This window comes from Thalia democratica, chromosome 3, assembly GCF_965202585.1.
Source record: "Thalia democratica chromosome 3, ktThaDemo2.hap1.1, whole genome shotgun sequence".
In the NCBI taxonomy this organism is placed as follows: domain Eukaryota; kingdom Metazoa; phylum Chordata; class Thaliacea; order Salpida; family Salpidae; genus Thalia; species Thalia democratica.
Genome location: NC_139167.1, coordinates 22220469 through 22239871, shown reverse-complemented (window position 1 = coordinate 22239871; position 19403 = coordinate 22220469). Strand labels below are relative to the sequence as shown.

The 19403-nt window shown below is 23.6% G+C and overlaps 2 protein-coding genes across 2 annotated transcripts; both read left to right on the top strand.

Moving 5' to 3' along the window:
* Positions 1-3356: 3356 nt before the first annotated feature.
* Positions 3357-15942, top strand: LOC145832117 (uncharacterized). Its single transcript, XM_082939473.1, has 7 exons — positions 3357-3607; positions 4518-4670; positions 11095-11248; positions 13562-13809; positions 14962-15148; positions 15626-15786; positions 15885-15942. The coding sequence occupies exons 1-7, from the start codon at positions 3357-3359 to the stop codon at positions 15940-15942; spliced, it is 1212 nt and encodes a 403-aa protein (XP_082795599.1).
* A 28-nt stretch (positions 15943-15970) lies between these two features.
* On the top strand, positions 15971-18395 carry LOC145831893 (uncharacterized). Its single transcript, XM_082939246.1, has 3 exons — positions 15971-16259; positions 17531-17807; positions 18044-18395. The coding sequence occupies exons 1-2, from the start codon at positions 16013-16015 to the stop codon at positions 17635-17637; spliced, it is 354 nt and encodes a 117-aa protein (XP_082795372.1). The 5' UTR covers positions 15971-16012; the 3' UTR covers positions 17638-17807; positions 18044-18395.
* The last annotated feature ends 1008 nt before the right edge of the window (positions 18396-19403 follow it).

Genomic DNA, 19403 nt, shown 5'->3' with positions numbered 1-19403 from the left:
TTATTTAAGTGACAAGTTACTAAAAGTTTGCATGTAAAACATAAAATTTTTATATGTTTATTAAAAGAAAAATTTTAATAAAATGTTAGTATTAACTACTGTATAAAAGTAGTTTCTAGTAAACTCTATAACATTAAGTACAAAGTAAATTAATATGTATATACATATACATATATAAGAGCAATGATAGAAATAAGTTAATTAGTTATAACTATATACATATGTACACATAGTTATACTTATTTCTATATATATTTATATGAATCTAATTTTGTTATAAGTTTTTAGAAATAAATTTTTGGACATGTTAAAAACTTATACACGAAGTAAAAGTTTGTAAACTATACTATAAACGACGAATTATTATTAACAAAAACTTATGTAAAATTTACTGATTATCTTAAATAAAATATCCAGAGTTTTAAGCTAATATTAAATACAAGTACTAATATTAAGTCTTCAATCAATGAACTGTTTTGTGTAAGTTTAAACAGGTTTCACAAAAAAGTAAAAGAATATTTTTTTACCAAATACTATAAAGTGTAGTATAAACAAAAACATTTTGCCTTATAGCTAAATTATTATATAGTATTAATTTTTTTTGTAACAAATGAACTTTTAAATAGCTACCTTTTTTATTTTATATTTAGATACAATACAATTAAGTTAAAAATCATGAAAACATTTGTTACGCTTATTTGTATGTAATCTACTATAACAATTTCAATCAAAAGCTTATAATTCAATTTGATCAAATACCAAAATCTCGACTTGTTTTTTAAATTTAAACTGTTAATATGATATGTAATGTTAGTGGTTAATAAACATTACTTTTTTTTCTAAATATATTAACCAACATGCTTTGAAATGACTAAAAATAATTATTGGTTTTTTAAGTAAATTCAATATTCAACTATTTGAGCTTTTAAAATAGATTAATTTACAAAACTTGAGGATTAACTAAGTTATTTTTCTTTGTTTAAAATTTCAATTTAGTTACTAGAAATGTAAAGATTATCAAAAACCTTCACAAAAATAATAAGAAACTAAAAATCATAAGCTGTTTATATAATCAAATAAAGTATTTTTATTTTATAAACTTTTGAAAAATTATTACCTATACTATTTATTTATTTTGAACTATTAAAAAAACTTACAAGTTAAATACATTTTTAATAAATAACAAAAATAGTTTTTGATCTACAAACTTTTATAAATATATATGTTCGGGATCTTCGAAAAGTTTTTTTGATAAATTTTAAAAATTTCTACACTATATTTTTCAACAATTTTCATAAAATGCTCAACAACTTCGTTTAAAGATTACTTGTAATTAGTGAAACTTACTGTGGTATTTGCGGTAGTCTTGTTCAATGTTGTAGTATTATTAAAAGCTATTATTTTAAACGAAATGTTTATAACAAATTCATTGTTAAACATATGATGTAAAATACGTCGAGTGACCATATAATTACATTTAATTCTATAGTTTAACACTTATTTATATATTTTATTTACAAGAAAGCTGAAGATTTTTAGTTAGTATCAAAAAAATTGAAAAAGTTTTATAACTAACTCAAAACTTTGAGTATCTTTTATATAAACACTAAAACAAAATTATTTTTATGACAAAAGTTATTGGTTTTAAATCAGAATAGTTAAAGGAAAAACTACTAAATACGATTATATAGAAAACTTACAACAAGTTTACATTTTTTATAAAAATAAGCTTTTGCTTTTTAGCATGAAAAATTTTGACTAAAACTACTTCATCTTGGTTATTTGGCCGTATATTATAACTTTATCCGGTAAAAACTTCACATATAACTTGCTTAGTAAAATTTTTATACCAAAGAAATTCTAACTAATTTCTAACAAAGCCTTCCTTGTAAGTACTATTTTTGTGATTTTATTGTGATTTAAACTTTAACAAGGAAAAGTTTTAATATAAAAAGTCTTAACTTCTTGTTTAACACATTATTTAAAACTGTCGATCAAAAAAGATTTAAATTAAAACGTGAAACTATTTTTACAAGTTATGCGAAAAAGTCGAAGTTTTTTTTTTTAATTTATAAACAAGCATAAGATTAACACTGATCTATGTTGTTTATAAACATTACTACATAAAAGTTGTAAGTTAGTTTATACTACAATGTTTGTAATAAGTGTTGAAATGATAATTTTGCATAAGTATTCTGTGAAATGTTTAACCAAGTTTAAGCATTTTTATTAAACTTTTCTTTTTATAGTTTTTTTTTCTTAATTGGTTATTTTCATATACTAAACTACTAAAATTTTGTTATTTCTTACTATTGTATTAGTTTGTATTATGAAGAAATTAATTTTTATGCTAGGTATTTTGCACGTTTTTTATTTAAACTTAATTATAAGTTTTCTTCAAAACAGATTTTATTTTGGTATAAAAGATATTATATATAACTACAGAATATTTAAAAACAAACGTTTAAATTAACCACTTTTATTTTTACTGACATTTAAAGTTTAATATTTAACATTTGTTTAAAAAGTTGATATTTTATTCAAAGTTATTTTTATTATGTTAAAAACATACTTTTAGTTTAAAAGGCAACTTTTACAGTTTGATTTAAAAAAATAAAAAGCAATTAGCATTTATTTCAATGTCAAACAATGTGGTAAATTATTTCAAAATGTAACAAATTTTCCATTAAACTATTTATTTGTAATTAAACAATGTACATTTTTTAAACACGTTATCATATCCTACTTTTAATTCTTAAATTTGATACAGTATTTTGAACATTTATTAGTTTTATTATCTTGTATAACACTAATTACATAATTATTTTCATTAAACACAATGTTTGTTAAAAAAATGCATAAAAACGTTTAATTCTTTGAATTAATTTAGGTAATATTTAATTAAATAGAGTTTTACCATTAGTGGTTCAAAGTGTTTATGTAAGTTTAAAAAAGAATAACTAAAACGCTTACATAGCGATATTTTTAATTTCTCTCGATAACTATATGAAATGTAAATTACAAATATTATTTTTGTTTACAAAATTTTTTTTACTGATTTGATTTATATCTATCAAAAAGGCTGCTTCGTAACTATTTAAAATAAAAAAACTAATTCATATAACATAGAAGATACTTAATATATATAAAAAAAACTTACTTATGCACTTTTATATGTAAAAAATAATAAAAAATATAAAAAACATAAAAAAATAAATATAAAATAAAAATATATAAAAACTAAAATATAAAATATATAAAATATAAAAACTTATAATTTCAAACGATCCTTCATTTAATATTCTTTCAGAAATTGATGAAATATTAAAATTTATTTACAGACAATAAAAACGAAAATGCGATATTTTTGTCGCTGCAAGTCAACATTGTTAATATTCTTCCTTCTAACAATAAACAAATCAGAATCATTGAAGCGAAACTTAAAGAGTTGCCAGTTGAAGTGTAACAAAACTGATGGTAATGATCAGGCTAGTTTTGTGTTTGGGAAAAACCCTAAAGGAGAACAAGGACCACCAGGCAGGGATGGATCTGATGGTAAAGATGGAAAAGATTGCGACTTAAAACTGGTCATGGATATTGTTAATAGGTAGGTTTTTCATAAAAAAGTACATGTTTTTTAATTGTTTTTTCTTTATTTTTTTCTACATTTGCCTAAATATATTAATTCTTTTACTTTCAATTAATGTCTCTATTTTCGGTTTTAAACTTGGATTTTTATACACATACTAGTGTGTAAAGTCGAATTGTTTTCTCCTAATAAAAACTTTACAAAAGTACACAATTAATTTACATACATCTATATATTTATATATATTAAAGTCCAAAAAAACAACTAATTTTTGTTTTGTTTACTAAGTTTTAACGTTTAACACATTTCATAATGTATATAAATATATATATATACATATATATAAATTAAACATATGCTATAAAATTAATTCTTTATTAATATACAAAAGTTTACTTTGGCAACTGACTTTGTTTTTGCGGCACTTAGCAATTTAACATTTTGACAAATGATAATTGTATTAGTTTAATCTATATTTTAAATCATGCAGGATTTAATCAAATAAACTAATGAGAATAAAATTTAAAACCATAAACTGATTTCTTGTGATTTAAACTTCTAATAGTTACCAAACTTACATTTAAAATATTATATAGTTAAAATTTTAAAGATTTCAAAGTTTCTAAATTCTAAGCTAAAAGCTTTAAAACCACTGAACTTTTTAATGTTCCCGTTTTTTTTTACTATTGTACGTTCTCGCCTAATAGAAAAATAAATCAAAAGAAGTACTAAATCATCAAGTTTTTAAACTCAACGTCATTTATTTAAATTCAAATGACCAACTTTACAAACTCAATAGATGCGTTTTGAAATCATAATTCTAGTAATGAACGAAGTATTTTGTGTGTTTTTTTTTCATTTTCGCTAATTTTAAAATATCTAGATTAAGTTTTAATTTTAAGTATCTTTTCTTTCTATTTTCCAACAGATTAATGCAGTTAGAAGCGAAATCATTTGGTCAAGAAGCCAAAGTTGAAATGTTGAATGAAAATATAATAAAACACGAACTTCTGATAAAACAATTGAAAACTTCTAATATTGACCTGGAAAATCAAGTCACAATGCATCAGGAACATATTAAGTTTGTTATCTATTAAATATACAATTAATCAAAATTAAAAAATTTCCTTGATTGAAAATCAATGTTAAAAATTTCAGATTTCGAAAATATTTAATAGTATCAACTTTTTTTAAGTAAAACTTTTATTTATTTTAACTTTTCGTTTTAAACACTTCAAGTTGTTTTAATTTATTGCTCTTCGGAAACATAAACACCGAAAAGTATACAAACTGTTTAAACTAAAAACTTAACCATTTAAAAGTTTATAAATAGTTTTTATTGATGGTTGACATTTTATCAACATAAAATATTTAATTACATAAAAACATTTTACGTATACGTAGATTAATTTTTTCCTGGTAAAACTAAAGCAATTAGTTGTGACAGTGTTTCTACTTAATCACACCTACAATTTGAAGTATTTAGTTTGACATATCTTCAAAATAAGTGATAAAAATAATTTCAATTAAAAACACAGTTTGAAATATTCGATTAAGTGATAAACAGTAGTTAGTTGTTTTTTTACAACGTTTTCCATTATACTGTTATGAACAAAATAAAGATTTTAGTTTCACTTGTTACTTAAAAGTTGCCAATTTTTTTAATTAACTTTTCTGCCTTCAATCAAAATTTTGCCCAATAATTTTAGTTATTTTAGTCTTACAAAAATTTCAAAAGTGATTTTATTTATAATAATAAAATAAAAGTTTTCTTTAAGAAAAACAGCTTTTAAGTACCCCTTAATAGTAAAGATAAACTTAAAAACATTTTATGAAAATTATAGTCCTTATAAGATTAGTCAACATTGACTGTAACAACTTACTGAGGAATTATTTAGAAATATAAGTTTTTTATTATTAATGTTTTTTATTTTTAGAAATTCAAAAAATTATGAGTAAAAAAATTCTTATGATAAGTACAATTTTTAATTTATTTTCTGAATATTTTTTACATGTGTATGTATTAAGCCTTTTTTAAGTAGAATTTACAAAATACACGTAAATGAATGATAGAATTCAAAATATTTTAGACCTTAACTTGTCAGAATTCAAAACTACAGGCAAAAGTAGATTTTTATAATAATTGTTTGTACGATATTTTAGGTTTGAAATAATCATCAAGGTTGTTTTTTATTGAAAGATTTAAAAAACTTGAAAAAAAGTATGAAAAAGTATTACGTACTATATCTATTGAAAGGAATTAGTTCGGAAAAATAATTTAAACTGAAAACAATACATAGCTAAAGTATTAACATTTTTTCATTAAAACCATCAAAAAGTTTTTGGTGAAACATTTTCCATTTAATTTAATTTATACATTGTCATTAAGTATTTCTTTTCGATACTGTTTGCTCCGTATTTAATTATTTGTTTTTAAAACTATTAATCTCAACAAATAATTTTCAACAACTTGTTGAATATATTTTTAAAGTTTAACATCTTAACAATAGTTGTACAGTTATATTTAGACAAAGATTGTCATTAAAACCGTAAGCCAATTTCGTAATAGAAAATGTTTTGTGTTTCAGTTTAAGAAATCCAACATTATTGTTTTATATACAAAACAACTAACTTTACATATTAAACTACTACTTAATTGCATTTTAAGTTAAAACGTATATACAATTTTCACAAAATTAATTACATGATGTAATTAATAAATTATAAATTAGACGCTTTAATGCAATAATTACACTTCGCCTCAGATTAAATTTAGGTTTCGAATTAAAACGTCTTGTCGAAAATGATAATTACGAAATAATGCTTTTAGTACTTTGTAACTTTTATACTACTTTCATCCTGTTTTGAGTGTTAACTTATTATTCGATAAGAAATTTAAATTAAATGAAGTCGGATAAAGTAATATATTTATACTATTTTTTAAAATATACTTTTTGCATTATACTTATTTATAATTTGTATTAAACTGCTACAGTGTAAAAAATAAAAAATGAACTTAGGACATATTTAATAATTTTTACTTTAAAATATTAATACAGCAAATTTTAATAATAGTTTTTAATAAATTTAAACATTAAAATATACGCATCACTCAAAATTTACGAACTTATGCTAAGTTAACAAAAATAAAAGTTTATGAAACTTTTAAAAGTAATTACTGCATTTTTAATTACAAAACATAAGTTTAAAAGTTTTTTTACACGTTTAATAATCGTGCGACCCAATTCTGAAAAATTATCTCATAAAATCTTTTGTGGTAAATTTGTACTCAAACAAACTCGTTTTTACTTTTTCAGTTATTTTTGAAGTTTTTTTAGTTGTTAAAAAGATACAATGTTTGTATTACTTTATTATACTTTACTTATAACTAAAAGACATTAAATTATTTTTTCACAAACATTATGAATTTTTGTGTGAATTTTGTTAACTTTTTTTTACGTTTTAAATTTTAATTTAAGTTCTGAACATTGATCAAAGTTTAACTATTTACAAATACTAATAATAGTTTTAATTAAGCGAAACATTCTTGTCATGAACTTACCTAATAGTAAATTAGTTTTTTGTCATTTATTTTAAATATTTGGTTGATAAGTAATAAAATAGTTTTTAAAACAAATAAATAGGCAATTCGTTGTTTTTATTTTTATTTTGTAAGGTCTTAAATATATCACCTCCAAATAATCGCAAAAAAATTCAAAAAAAAAATTTTAACTTGCATAATAATTTTTTTTGTGTCAACTACTTATTATGAAACATTATAGCTTAGCACAATAAATGTATTTTATTTTGTCACTGACAATAAACTTTAATTTAAATTTTATGCTTTATATATATTTATTTATATAGTTACTTGTATAAAAACAATAGCTTAAACAGCTGTTTCGTACATGAAATATAAAAATTCATGTACTCCTTAGTAAGCTAGAGTTTATTACAGTTGTAAACAGAAATTTAGATTTTGAAATTTTTATAATAGTTATGACGTAGTAGTAGTAGTACAGTTTATTTTACGTTTAGTTGAAATTGAAAAATACGCTGTGCTTGTAAGTTTATGCTTTTCAGAAAGTTTTAAACTGTTAGAAAAAGTGTTTAAACTATTGAAAAATATTTTAAACTACTCGTGTTTGCGGCATAAGTTTTAATTTGCTTTAATAATTAGTTACCTAATAATTAGTTTGCAATTTTTGGTGATGGATCCATACGTTTTCTCTTTCGCTTTTCTTGTTTAGTCTTATGTTCTTATCTGATTTATCGCTTTCTATTTTTTCAAAGTTACAAAATTTGCAGCCGAATTTAGTATTGAATTTTGATTTTGTCTTGTTTGATATTTCCCATTTAATTTTGTAGTCTGTATTGTTATCTTTTAAGTTCAATATGTAGTTCACTAATTCCGTTGTATGTATTTTGTTAACATTGTTGAATGATGATTTGTGGTTTCTTTATCTTTGTTTGAAAGTGTTTCCTTTGGATCCCAAGTACTGTTTTGTTGTTTTTTTTTTGATTTTATTGTTGCTTTATATATTATATCTGACACTAGGCATTAGTTGTTTAAAGGGCAAAGTTCTTTATGGCAGTTAAAAAGTTTATCTTTTATGGTGCTTTTATCGTCTGTGTTGTTTTGTTTAATATTTTATTGTTGTGTGCTATTATTTCACTTCTTAAACTTAAAAGATAACAATACAGACTACAAAATTAAATAAGAAATTAAAAACAGGACAAAATCAAAATTCAATACTAAATTCGGCTGCAAACTTTGTTTCTTTGTAAAAACAAATTAAAAAACATAAAACTTAACAAGAAAAGCGAAAAACAAAACATATGCATCCATTACCAAAGATTCGATTTTTGCAAAATAAAAAACTAAGTAAATGTTAAAACAAAGTAAAATACATGCCGCAAACACAAGTAGTTCAAAACATTTTTCAACAGTTTAAAACTTTATAAAAAGCTGAATTAACAAGCACAGCGTATTTTTCAATTTCAACTAAACGTAAAATAAACTGTACTACTACGTCATAGTCATTATAAAAAAATTCAAAATCTACATTTCTGTTTACAAATGAAATAAACTTTAGCTTACTGAGGAGTACATGATGTTTTATGTTTCATGTACGAAACAGCTGTATAACCTATTGTTTTTTTATAAATAAATATTTAGCTCCAATTCAATTTGTCGAGCACTATCGACCAAAATGTTTTAAAAATTTTTAATATATATTTTTATATATTAAATTTTAAGAAGTGTTAGTGATTAATTACTAAACTGTTTATAAAACAAACAATCGTGAATCTCAATAGAATTTTTCGATTTATAAAAATTTTAAATATATCATTTCCAAGTAATCGTGAATTTAATTTTAGTAAAAACTTTTCTTTTGCTTTTTTGATTTATTTGATTCCTGTTATAATTTTTTTTAATGGTTTAAAAGCTTTAGATACTAGCTTTTGGTGTAAATAGTATTTGTAATACTTACTTATTTTAATCCGCTTTGTCTATATTATTTTGTAATTATAAAACATAACTTTAAGTTTTTTCTTAATGTAAAGAACGATTTTTCTTTAACTTAGATATTTTATTTTTCCTTCAGCCTTAGAAGCTCATTACATTTATTTATCAGCTAAAATTGGTAAGAATTAGCAGATTTATATAAAAAAGTTGTAGCTTTTAGTAATAATCGTTTTAATTATAACAAGTGTAAGAAATTATTTACACAGAAAATTTAACAAAACTTGTAATTATTTGAAAGACTGTCACAAAGATTTTTTTTGTTTCAAAAAGTAAACATTTTAGTAAGATTAACTTTTTGATTTTAATCATGAAATATATATGTTCGTTCACAATATAACTTGCTTATATACATAATTAAGTGTTGGATATTTGTTTTATTGAAATAGCTGCACTCAATTAAGGTTTGTTGTTTTATTTGTCTGACACAAACTGATAACACGTCCCACACTTAGACACATCACATATTTTATAATAATCGAATCATAAATGTAAAGATTTTTTTGATTTAAAGAAAATGTATAACTGTCAAAGTTTCTCTCTAAACTTTTTGGCAATATTTTATTTTACATAGAAGCTCAAATAATTATCTTTAACTAACTGATAAATATTAATTCATCAGTAAACGTGTTATTGTGTTTTATAGTTGTGTTAAGCCTAAACATTACTAGTTAAAACTTTTGTAATCTTTAGAAAGTTTATCCTACATATTGTAATAGAAGTTTGTATAATACCGAACATTTAACAATGGGTCTATAGTTCTTGGCTATAAAATTTTCGCTGAAGTAATTTGTTTACAATGAATTAATTCAGTATGTCAATCATAATTACCATGAAAAGGTTTAAGAAGACTATTTCAGCAATATCACAGCTGTTTTGTTTTTGTAAAAACAACATTTTGTTTTTTCAGTATTAACATTGTTCCTTATCTGATTTTTTAATGAGTATCTTAATGTTTCTTAATGACTTTATAATGAGCGTTTTTGTCGTATCATAGATCCCTTTTCAATTTCGTGAGCTAATAGGTCTGAAAATTTTAGAATCTGTTGTTTTATACTTTTATGTTAAGTGTTATTATGATATTACAGTGCTTTTGCAGTATCACACAAAAAAACATGACTTTAAATATTTTTATTCCTTTAGATTTGACCAATTTTACCTTAAATTCAGTTTTACTTTACAAATGAAACATTGTGTTTGTATTTAAATTTTAACACTACTGGTTTGAGTTGAATACTGTTTTTTATTTAATTTGTTTATATTCATAGTTATACTTAACAAGTATGTTGAAAAAATAAAATACTGATCTTTGTCATTTTTTTGTGGTTATTATATTTTTGTAGTTTAAGAGTTTTAAAGGTTTACAGGTAGTATAAAACAAAAAAAAATATATACACTTAACGATTAAAACCTTTTATTCACGAAAAAACTTTTTATTTAAAAAGCTTATAAAGCTTTTACTTTAAGTTTTGTATAAGCTCATAAACTAAAATTTAGTTCTAGTATGTTTTGAAAATTTGTGATATCTAATATTTTCATATGCAACCCTTTGAAATATACTGTTATCAAATTGTTTATATATCAGTTACGACGATTTATGTGGTCATAAAGGTATTAAGTAACACCAATAAGCTTATACAAGTATAAATTTACTTGTTTTGTCTATCATTTTTCAGTCTTAATTTTTGGTTGTATGAATATCATTTAAAAACAGGTAATCTAATCAATAAAAAAAACAGTTTTAGTTAGTTTAGGAACCACAAGTGATGCTACCACCACGCGTCTTTCCTCAACTATTATGAACAAATATATCTTTTAGATACCATGAAATTTTTTATCAGTCGAAGAGAGAACATATTATAATCTCTTATTTCTTTTGACAAGCAAACTTATTTAACAAATATATTAAGATATTTAAACAATATACACGTTAGTATCATTGAAAATGGTATTATCAAAGTTATTCACTTACTAACAGGTTAGTGGAACAACAAAACATACTGATGACAGTTGAAATGAACGTATTGAAAGAAAAATATGATAAACATGGTTATAAGGTTCTTCAATTGGATAGTAAGGACCAAGAACACGGCATGAACATTGAAATATTGAAGAACAGAACACTAGAGCATGTTAGTTTGTTTTATTGAAATATCAAAAAACATAACTTTTTAGTTTTCCTTTTAGTTTTAATAAACTTGAATTAAAAACAGCAGTATACTTTGTTAGCAATATTTTAAACGTGCTGAAAATGTTACCTGCTGTTGCAAACTAACAATAAACAACAATAATAATGGTTTTCGGTTAGGTTACAACCATTTATTAAATTAGGTAGACTGGCGTTATAGTAGACTACGTACTTGGTTATTTAATTACTAGATATAAACTTTATAAAAACGAAATAAAGGTATGTTAATGAGAAATCAAAAGTTATGATAGAAATTTAGTTGCTATCAAAATTTGGTTGTAATTCATAATTATTTTCATAAAATGTTGAAGTTAAAGAAGCTAAAGACTCTTTTTTTGTTCATGTTTTTTAAGTTAGAGTAGTCTACGAAATTATATGTCAAACACTATATGACTTGCCGACTAAGTTTCCTAAGCTGTTTGTTTATTGTTTACATTAATTCTATTTAAACACGTGTATATTTCTTAAATTGAAACAGCAAAAACTCTGTTGTTTAATTAAAATTTTTATAAAGAATTGTTGTGTTTTAAATTGTATAAATTATAAGTTGCTTTTAGATATTATAAAAAATTAATAAAACAGATTATTATCTTTTAAATTATGGTGGTTTTAAATCAATAACGATAGTTTTACATTCTTTTTCACTAATTTTTGTATATCTTAATAAAAACTCTGAAATAAATAAGGATTATTATCTTGTATTCGAAAGTTGTGCTTTTGAAAACCAGCTAAAACAATTCTGACCTCAAAATTGACATACATATATATATACATAGTGAAGATTCAATATAAAGTCGCAAAAACATATTATAATAAACCGACTTTAAAAGTATTTAAATTTATAGAAACTTTTGACCACTCTATATTAATTCGAGGTTTTTTTTATCGGGACACGTTCAAAATCCACCCGCGTTCAAAATCCACCCGATCAAAATCCACCCACGTTCAAATTCGAGAACGGATTACCGAACGAGGGTAATGGTTAGGGGTAACAGTGATAGTAAAAAAAAAAAAATTAAATTAATAAAATCAAAAAATATATATAATAAATTAGTAAATAAAGAAAATGTAACAAAAAAATCGGGTGGATTTTGAACGCGGGTGGATTTTGATAGTATACCTTTTTCATCAAATAGTTAAATAGTTTAGCAAGAAAATTATGTGATAAATCATTTATAAAAAGGATGAGTTTCTATAGATACGTAAATGACACAAGTTAAACAAACAGTATACAAATATCCTGTAATAAATAACCCTGAAACTATAAAATGATCTTGTAACACTATTTTAAACTTATTTTCATATTTCAACTTTTCTGCAATCTAAACAAAACCTAAACCATCAAAAATAATGCTAAAAAACTTAGAATAAAATGTTTTCATTTTAAAGAGTTAAATTTACGTTTTGTAATTATGTTTGATCTAATACAGTCAAAGTTATATTAAGATAAAAAGTCATCTACTCCTTTTATAATTCAACTACCCTTTGTACATAAAAGTATTAACAAATTACTTAGCATCAAACAACGCCTTGACCACTAATCTAATATAATGAGATTAAACATAATACTTCAAAAATATGTAATTATCATTTTACTGCGACAATTTTTGTCCTTTAATTATTCTTAATGTTATTTGATTGCAATCTGAATTTCTTAGTATTAAAATTACCTTATTTAGACAGACGATTTCAATAGTTTTGACTTTATAGAAAGTAACTTTATGTTTGTGTACAAGGTTTATAACTGAAGCTTGAATTAAAATTTCAAAAAATATATTTAAACTATTATAATTATTAGAGAATCAAAATATTTATGTTCTATTTTTTTGTGTAACATCCTAAATCTAAGAATATAAAATAAATTACAATTTTAGTGTAAGTCTGTACACTCTTATCTAACTAACGAAGTAAACTTTTTTTAAATAAAGATTTTATAAAAGCTTTACTTTTTTACTCTTCATCGGATTTTCAATGCTAATTTTCAGTAACCCATTAACTGCAAAAATTAAAAAAGTTGTTCTTGACCGTATCCAATTTAAGGATTGTATATAAACATCACAGATTGACGCACATATAAATATTAGGAATAAGTGTTGAGTTATTTTATTTTACTCACATTATGATTTTATCGCTGGTGTTTTATTTGAAATTTAAAGTTTTTTTTCTTATTTTAAGTAGTTCTATAATAAAATCTATTATAACAAACACGTAAAAAAAATTTTATGAAAAAGATTTTATAAGTTGAAAGTTTTATCAGGATCACGAGATAGACTTGCTTGAAACGAAAGAAGAAACTCTCCGTAATAAACTTGAAACTCTGAAAACTTCAGATAGTTCACATGAAGACAGATTAGAGGATTTGGAAGAGGCAGATACGCAAGTAAAGATCAAAATGGAACAATTAAAGAAAAAGGATGAAATTCATAAGAAGAAGATGATTAGACTGATCGGAAGAAATAAGAAGGAGAAAAAGAAAGAAAAGAAACAAAATAAACAGATCAACAGGTTTTCTATTCGTCTTAGTACAAATCGTTGTACGTAGTTTTGTAAAACTATGTCTGCATACAATTGTATTTTAGTAGAGGAATTGCTATAAAATTATCATTTTATACTGATCACTTATTAGGATAATCAGATTTGTTGTTGGTCTAAATAAAGATAAAAAATTAAAATAGGAAGACTTTTTTAAGTGTTAATCACAGTTTGTAATAACTTCAACAGTGAAAATTTTTTGAAATACGAATTTTAACCAGTTTTAAAAGATCAAAATTAACAAGGATTTTTTTTCTATTCCCTGTAAAGTTGATCAGCTTTAATTTATTATGCTTGGTTTCGTGTTTTAACTTCTAATACTTTTTAAGTAATCAATTGTAGTTGGTATTATGATATTTATTCGGCATAAAATTATTACATTTTGATTGACAAACAGTTAAGTTAAAAGTTTTGACGTAAAAAATTTAGAGACTAATTTAGAGTATGGATACCTTTTGATATCAATTTTGTTTTACTATTTGATAATAAGGAAAGGCCAAATGTCTAACAGGTGAAACATATTTTATAAAAGTTTCTGATTTAAGTTAACTTGTTTAAAAATTCATTAAAGTTTTATAAATGATAAACTTGTAAGAAATATTTTTAAACTATTGACAACTAAATTTTTATTAAGCTTTACGAAAAACACAAAACACCTTTTAAAATTTATCCTTTTTAGCCTTACATAGTATTTCTGTGGTTTTAAAATAAAAAAGACATCATAAAATCTTAATGATAAAAGTATTAGGTTGATAGAAAAAAAAAGAAAGAGTTATGATTTTTGAGGTTCTGCCACATAATTTTTTTAATTTGCAATTTATTTTCTTTAAATAAATTTAAAGGTTTTTAAACAAAACCAACGAATTTAAATTAACAGAAATATTAATATAGGTTTTATTACATGCATTGCATAATATAAAATGAGATAGCTTGTTAATAAAAAAGTATAATTGGTTCCTATCCGGCTAAAATTACAACAAAATGTACAACAACGTACATGTAATGTAAAAAATACAACGTGAAATCATTGAATTAGTCTTTCTTAAAGCAATTCTTAATTTTAAATCATTTATACGCAAAATGAATATTTTTATCATACTAATTAAAATCGTAAGTAAACTACAGACTCAGCGATAAGAACCAACAACAAGACGTTGTACTTGAAAGATTGAAGACAAGAGCTAAGAACCTCAACTCATCTGTGTGGAGGAAACACTTGAGTCAAAATAAAAGAATTGAGAAGAAAGAAAACTTGACAGATAAAATACAAAAAGATCAGGATACTGTGATGGAGATTCTTTTCTCTCCTCTTGTTAGTTTGTGTTTGGTGTGAATATTATTATAATAAGTAAACATTACTAAAAGCTCTACTTTTGATTTCTTTATTTTTAACAATTTCAATAAAATTTTATGTAGCAATTTTAGAAAATTTTTTTGATTTAGAAACCTATATTTATACTATAAAAAGGCATATACTAAAAGATATCAGTTTGTATTTGTATTATTAGATAGGTTATAATATTACAAAAATTTAAACCTCAAAGCTAGTCGAAAACAAAGCAATTTAAAAAAAAGTGTTTTTATTTATTAAGCTTCAATAAAACTCATACTCACAATTAATATGTCATCATATAACTACTTCCTTTAACTAGTAGCGTAATTTCTAATGACTCAACTCTAGTTTTTGTTTATATGGTTATAAGTAAATTTTAAATATGATGTCTAATATCTTTTTAATCTATTTCACAAATATTAATTAAATTTTTTTGAAAGTTTTGTAACGTTTTAGGTTTTAGATAATGAGAATGAAAATGATGTAAAAAGGAATCAAAGTTTGATCAAAAGATTGTATGAAATAATCAAGGAAAGTTCAGAAGAAAGAGAAACGGAAAAAACAGCAACTGAATCCTCTCATCAGACAACTACTAAAGAATTATCAACTAAACCAACGTCATCAACTTTTCAAAGCACACAGTCCTTGATTACTCTACAAACTGTCCCTACACAAACAACTGTTAATCTGCAGTCTCTGTTCACTAAAACAACAGAGTCTCCAGCTTCCATAGCAACAAAACCCCCAGTTTCCTTAACAACACAAACAACTGAAGCTTTTACTGAAAAATCCCTAACACCAAAACCATCGTTTACCACAACGACTACCGAAGACCCGTTCTTCATGGGGGGTTTGAACATATTCGATGTTTTCCAAGTGACAACCCAAAAACCATTTGGTACCTTGGCAACCACGACCATGCAGGTTGCGGAGGACAACTTCTTCGGACCCCTGGATCTAGGAGCTGTGGACCCCAACTTTGAGGACCCATTCGACCCGTTCTTCCAAATAAATAATGTGATGGAGGGAACAGATGAGGGGGAGAGTTTTGTGCCGGTGGTAGACGATGATGGACAAGTTGAAAGAATCAGTTGGTTCCATGTATATATATTAATATAAAAATGTTTATTTCAAGATATAAAACTCAAAGGACTCGAGCTTCGTGCTTATGCACTCATCAGCTTCAAAACAAGTTCAAAATAAAGCACAAAACAAAACACACAAATGAAAGTTAAAAAATTTAGCATAAATAGATTATGACGTAATTTTGAAACTATCAAAAATCATGCAAAACGGCTTTTGAAAAATTAACTTACCAATCGACAATAAACTGACAAAAATTCATAAAACTTCAGTGAGTAACTAACTATATATTAGGAAAGATAATTGAAAGAGATAGAGATAAAATTAAGATAAAAATTGAAATTTAAATTATTTTAAGATGAAATTAAAACTTGTTTAACTTTAAAAGCGATTTTTTTATATGTCTACAAGACGATACAAACTCGCTTCTTCTATTTAGGCATCTCTTGTCCTTCAGTGCATATACAACGGCTGTTGCTTCTTTGAGACACAGCCTACATATTGGGCTATTGCCGTCAGCTATAGGATATGATCTTTTTATAAATTCCCAGGGTATTTCAATTATCTGTCATAAAATATAGTTACTCACTTAAGTTTTATGAATTTTTGCTAATTTAATGTCGATTGGTATAATAATTTTTCAAAAGCCGTTTTGCTGATTTTTGATAGTTTCAAAATTACGTCATAATCTATTTATGCTTAATTTTTTAACTTTCATTTGTGTGTTTTGTTTTGTGCTTCATTTTAAACTTGTTTTGAAGCTAATGAGTGCATAAGCACGAAACTCGAGTCCTTTGAGTTTTACATCTTGATATAAACCTCATTATTAATAAAGCCCTTAAGGTGGGCTCAGTGTAAAAGATTTGATATATCAAGTTAAATAACTTAATTCTATATATATATTTATTTATATAAGTGTATATTTTATTGTTTTTTATTAGTTTAAGCTACATGATGCGTGATGACGTCATTTGTTAAAACTTCAACTAATATTAAATTGTTAGAGATACTTTTTTCTTTAGACTATTTACGTATCTAAGTTATAATGTCTTAGTAATATATATATATGCCTCTTAAACATACTTAAAAAATAAAATTTTTTAATTTAGTAGACTTGAATATACAGCTTTGATTTTTGTAGAAATCAACATTTAAATTATCACTATTTACGCACAAAACTTAGAAATTTAATGACTTTATTAAAACAACTGTAAACATTGATTAAAAAAAATATACAATGTTTTTAAAACAACTGTATCAATTATACTTTATTTACAGAAACTTGTTTTGAATTGGAAAATATGAAAGAAGAAGAGATAACAGGAATAAATAAACTTCAGTGGTTGATTTGTACCAGTAGCAAGAAATTTGCTTTTGTTTCGTAAATACTCAGTTTTTATAAAATTTTTATATAAAACAATCATACAAATGAGATCGAAGTCGTACTTGAGGAATGAAAATAACTCGAAAAAAATATTTAAATATCCAAGATTAAATAATGTAAAGTCGATACTTTTAGTAGAGTACAAAAGACAGAGAAAGATTATAACTTTCTGTGAGTTTGTTTAAACAAAATAATAACTCAAAATAGGATAATGTTATACTTATTCAAATTAGTAAGTTTTATATAAAGTTTTATGTTAGTTTAAAAGCTTAAATATTTATAACATTTTGGTTTGTGAAGTAAGTATTCGTTCTTAGTTTTTTTAAATAATTTATACAGCTATGAAAAAAAGTATTGTTTTTTACTTCGTATAGTTTTAGTTGTTAACTCTATATTAACAAACACAGACGTTTTCTACTTGTTGTATTCCTTGTTGCTTCATGAGTAAAGACTGTCCTGGCTTGTTAAGTCTGACAAACTAATAAGAGAAACAATATTCTAAAAATATTGATGTTGTACTTTCAAATACGCTGTTAAGATTTAAATGAATTAAACCTAGAACTAATTGAAACTAAAATGGACCGCAGATAAGATACTTGAAATAAAAAACACCTCCTTTGACAACAAAAGCAGATAGCTGAAAAAAATGAAAACTGCAAACAAATATACTTTACCGTAAACTATTAACGACACTGTGACAAGTTTCAATCGAATGAGGACAAAACCAGTTGCTTTACAAAACACTTATAAAATTAAACAAAAAAAAAACCGCCATTAGTTTTTCAAACGTTTGTTTTGCTTAAAGCATTTTCATTAACTGAAAAATAATCTGTTACCGAAAATAATAACATTAAATAGTTTTTCATTGATAGTATATTAAATGCTAAGATTTTTTCGTATAAAACTGTATTTTAAATGAGCTTTTTATTGCTCAATTTTGTTATTTTTTAAAGAAAATGTGACTATTATTTTATTAAATTTTAATAAAAATTAATAACACATTATTAATCTAATAGAAAATTCTTAAAGTTTTGGCACTGTGCATGTAGAAAAGTTGTGTGTTATCGCATTTATTTATTTTATTGTGTATGTGTAATTAAAGCTTTCAAATGAATTACAATTTTTCTTTATTTACGTTGAAAATAACTTTTATATTCGTAATATTAAGCGAAGTTTTCTATAAAGCCTTAGTAACTAGGAAATTATACACATAAGATAATTTAATCTAAAACTAATTCTTCTTTAATTGTTAAAAAGTATGTATTTTTGAAGGTTTAAAATAAGCAAATATATTAGAAGTTAGTTGTAAAACGATGTAATATTCTATAACTATACTAGTGATAACGTAAAGTTTTTTAAGACTTGAAAGAATTTTTTTTAACTTTATTTGAAAAGCTAATTGATGAGATGATACAAGTTAAAATTGTATTCAATCTTTTGAACTATTTATAAAGTTTAACTTTGTTTTAATATAAACTCGTATGCTTTATAAAAAAAAAACTTAAGTAACAATGCAACATAAAAGGGTTATTAATATAAGGGCTTACTCAAATATAAATAATTCTATTTTCAATAAGTATTATTATAATTGAGAACGTAGGTTCAATAAACGTAATTACTTGTGTGTTTTGTTCGTATAAAACACTGTATAATTTCACTGGTTAATAAATAGTGTCTGCAAAAGAAAGTTTACAACAACTTTTACATCAATAAAGTAAAAAAGTAACCTAAATATTAACTTTGTTATTAGTTTCATTAATTTTGACC

Excerpts from the sequence above, each read along its gene's own strand:
- LOC145832117 (XM_082939473.1), top strand. The coding sequence starts at position 3,357 with ATGCGATATTTTTGTCGCTGCAAGTCAACATTGTTAATATTCTTCCTT. Across the intron at positions 13,810-14,961 it reads CAAAATAAACAGATCAACAG|ACTCAGCGATAAGAACCAAC; the intron begins GTTTTCTATTCG and ends AGTAAACTACAG. Across the intron at positions 15,787-15,884 it reads GAATTATCAACTAAACCAAC|AGTCTCCAGCTTCCATAGCA; the intron begins GTCATCAACTTT and ends CTAAAACAACAG.
- LOC145831893 (XM_082939246.1), top strand. The coding sequence starts at position 16,013 with ATGGGGGGTTTGAACATATTCGATGTTTTCCAAGTGACAACCCAAAAA. Across the intron at positions 16,260-17,530 it reads TGGACAAGTTGAAAGAATCA|AAACTTGTTTTGAATTGGAA; the intron begins GTTGGTTCCATG and ends CTTTATTTACAG.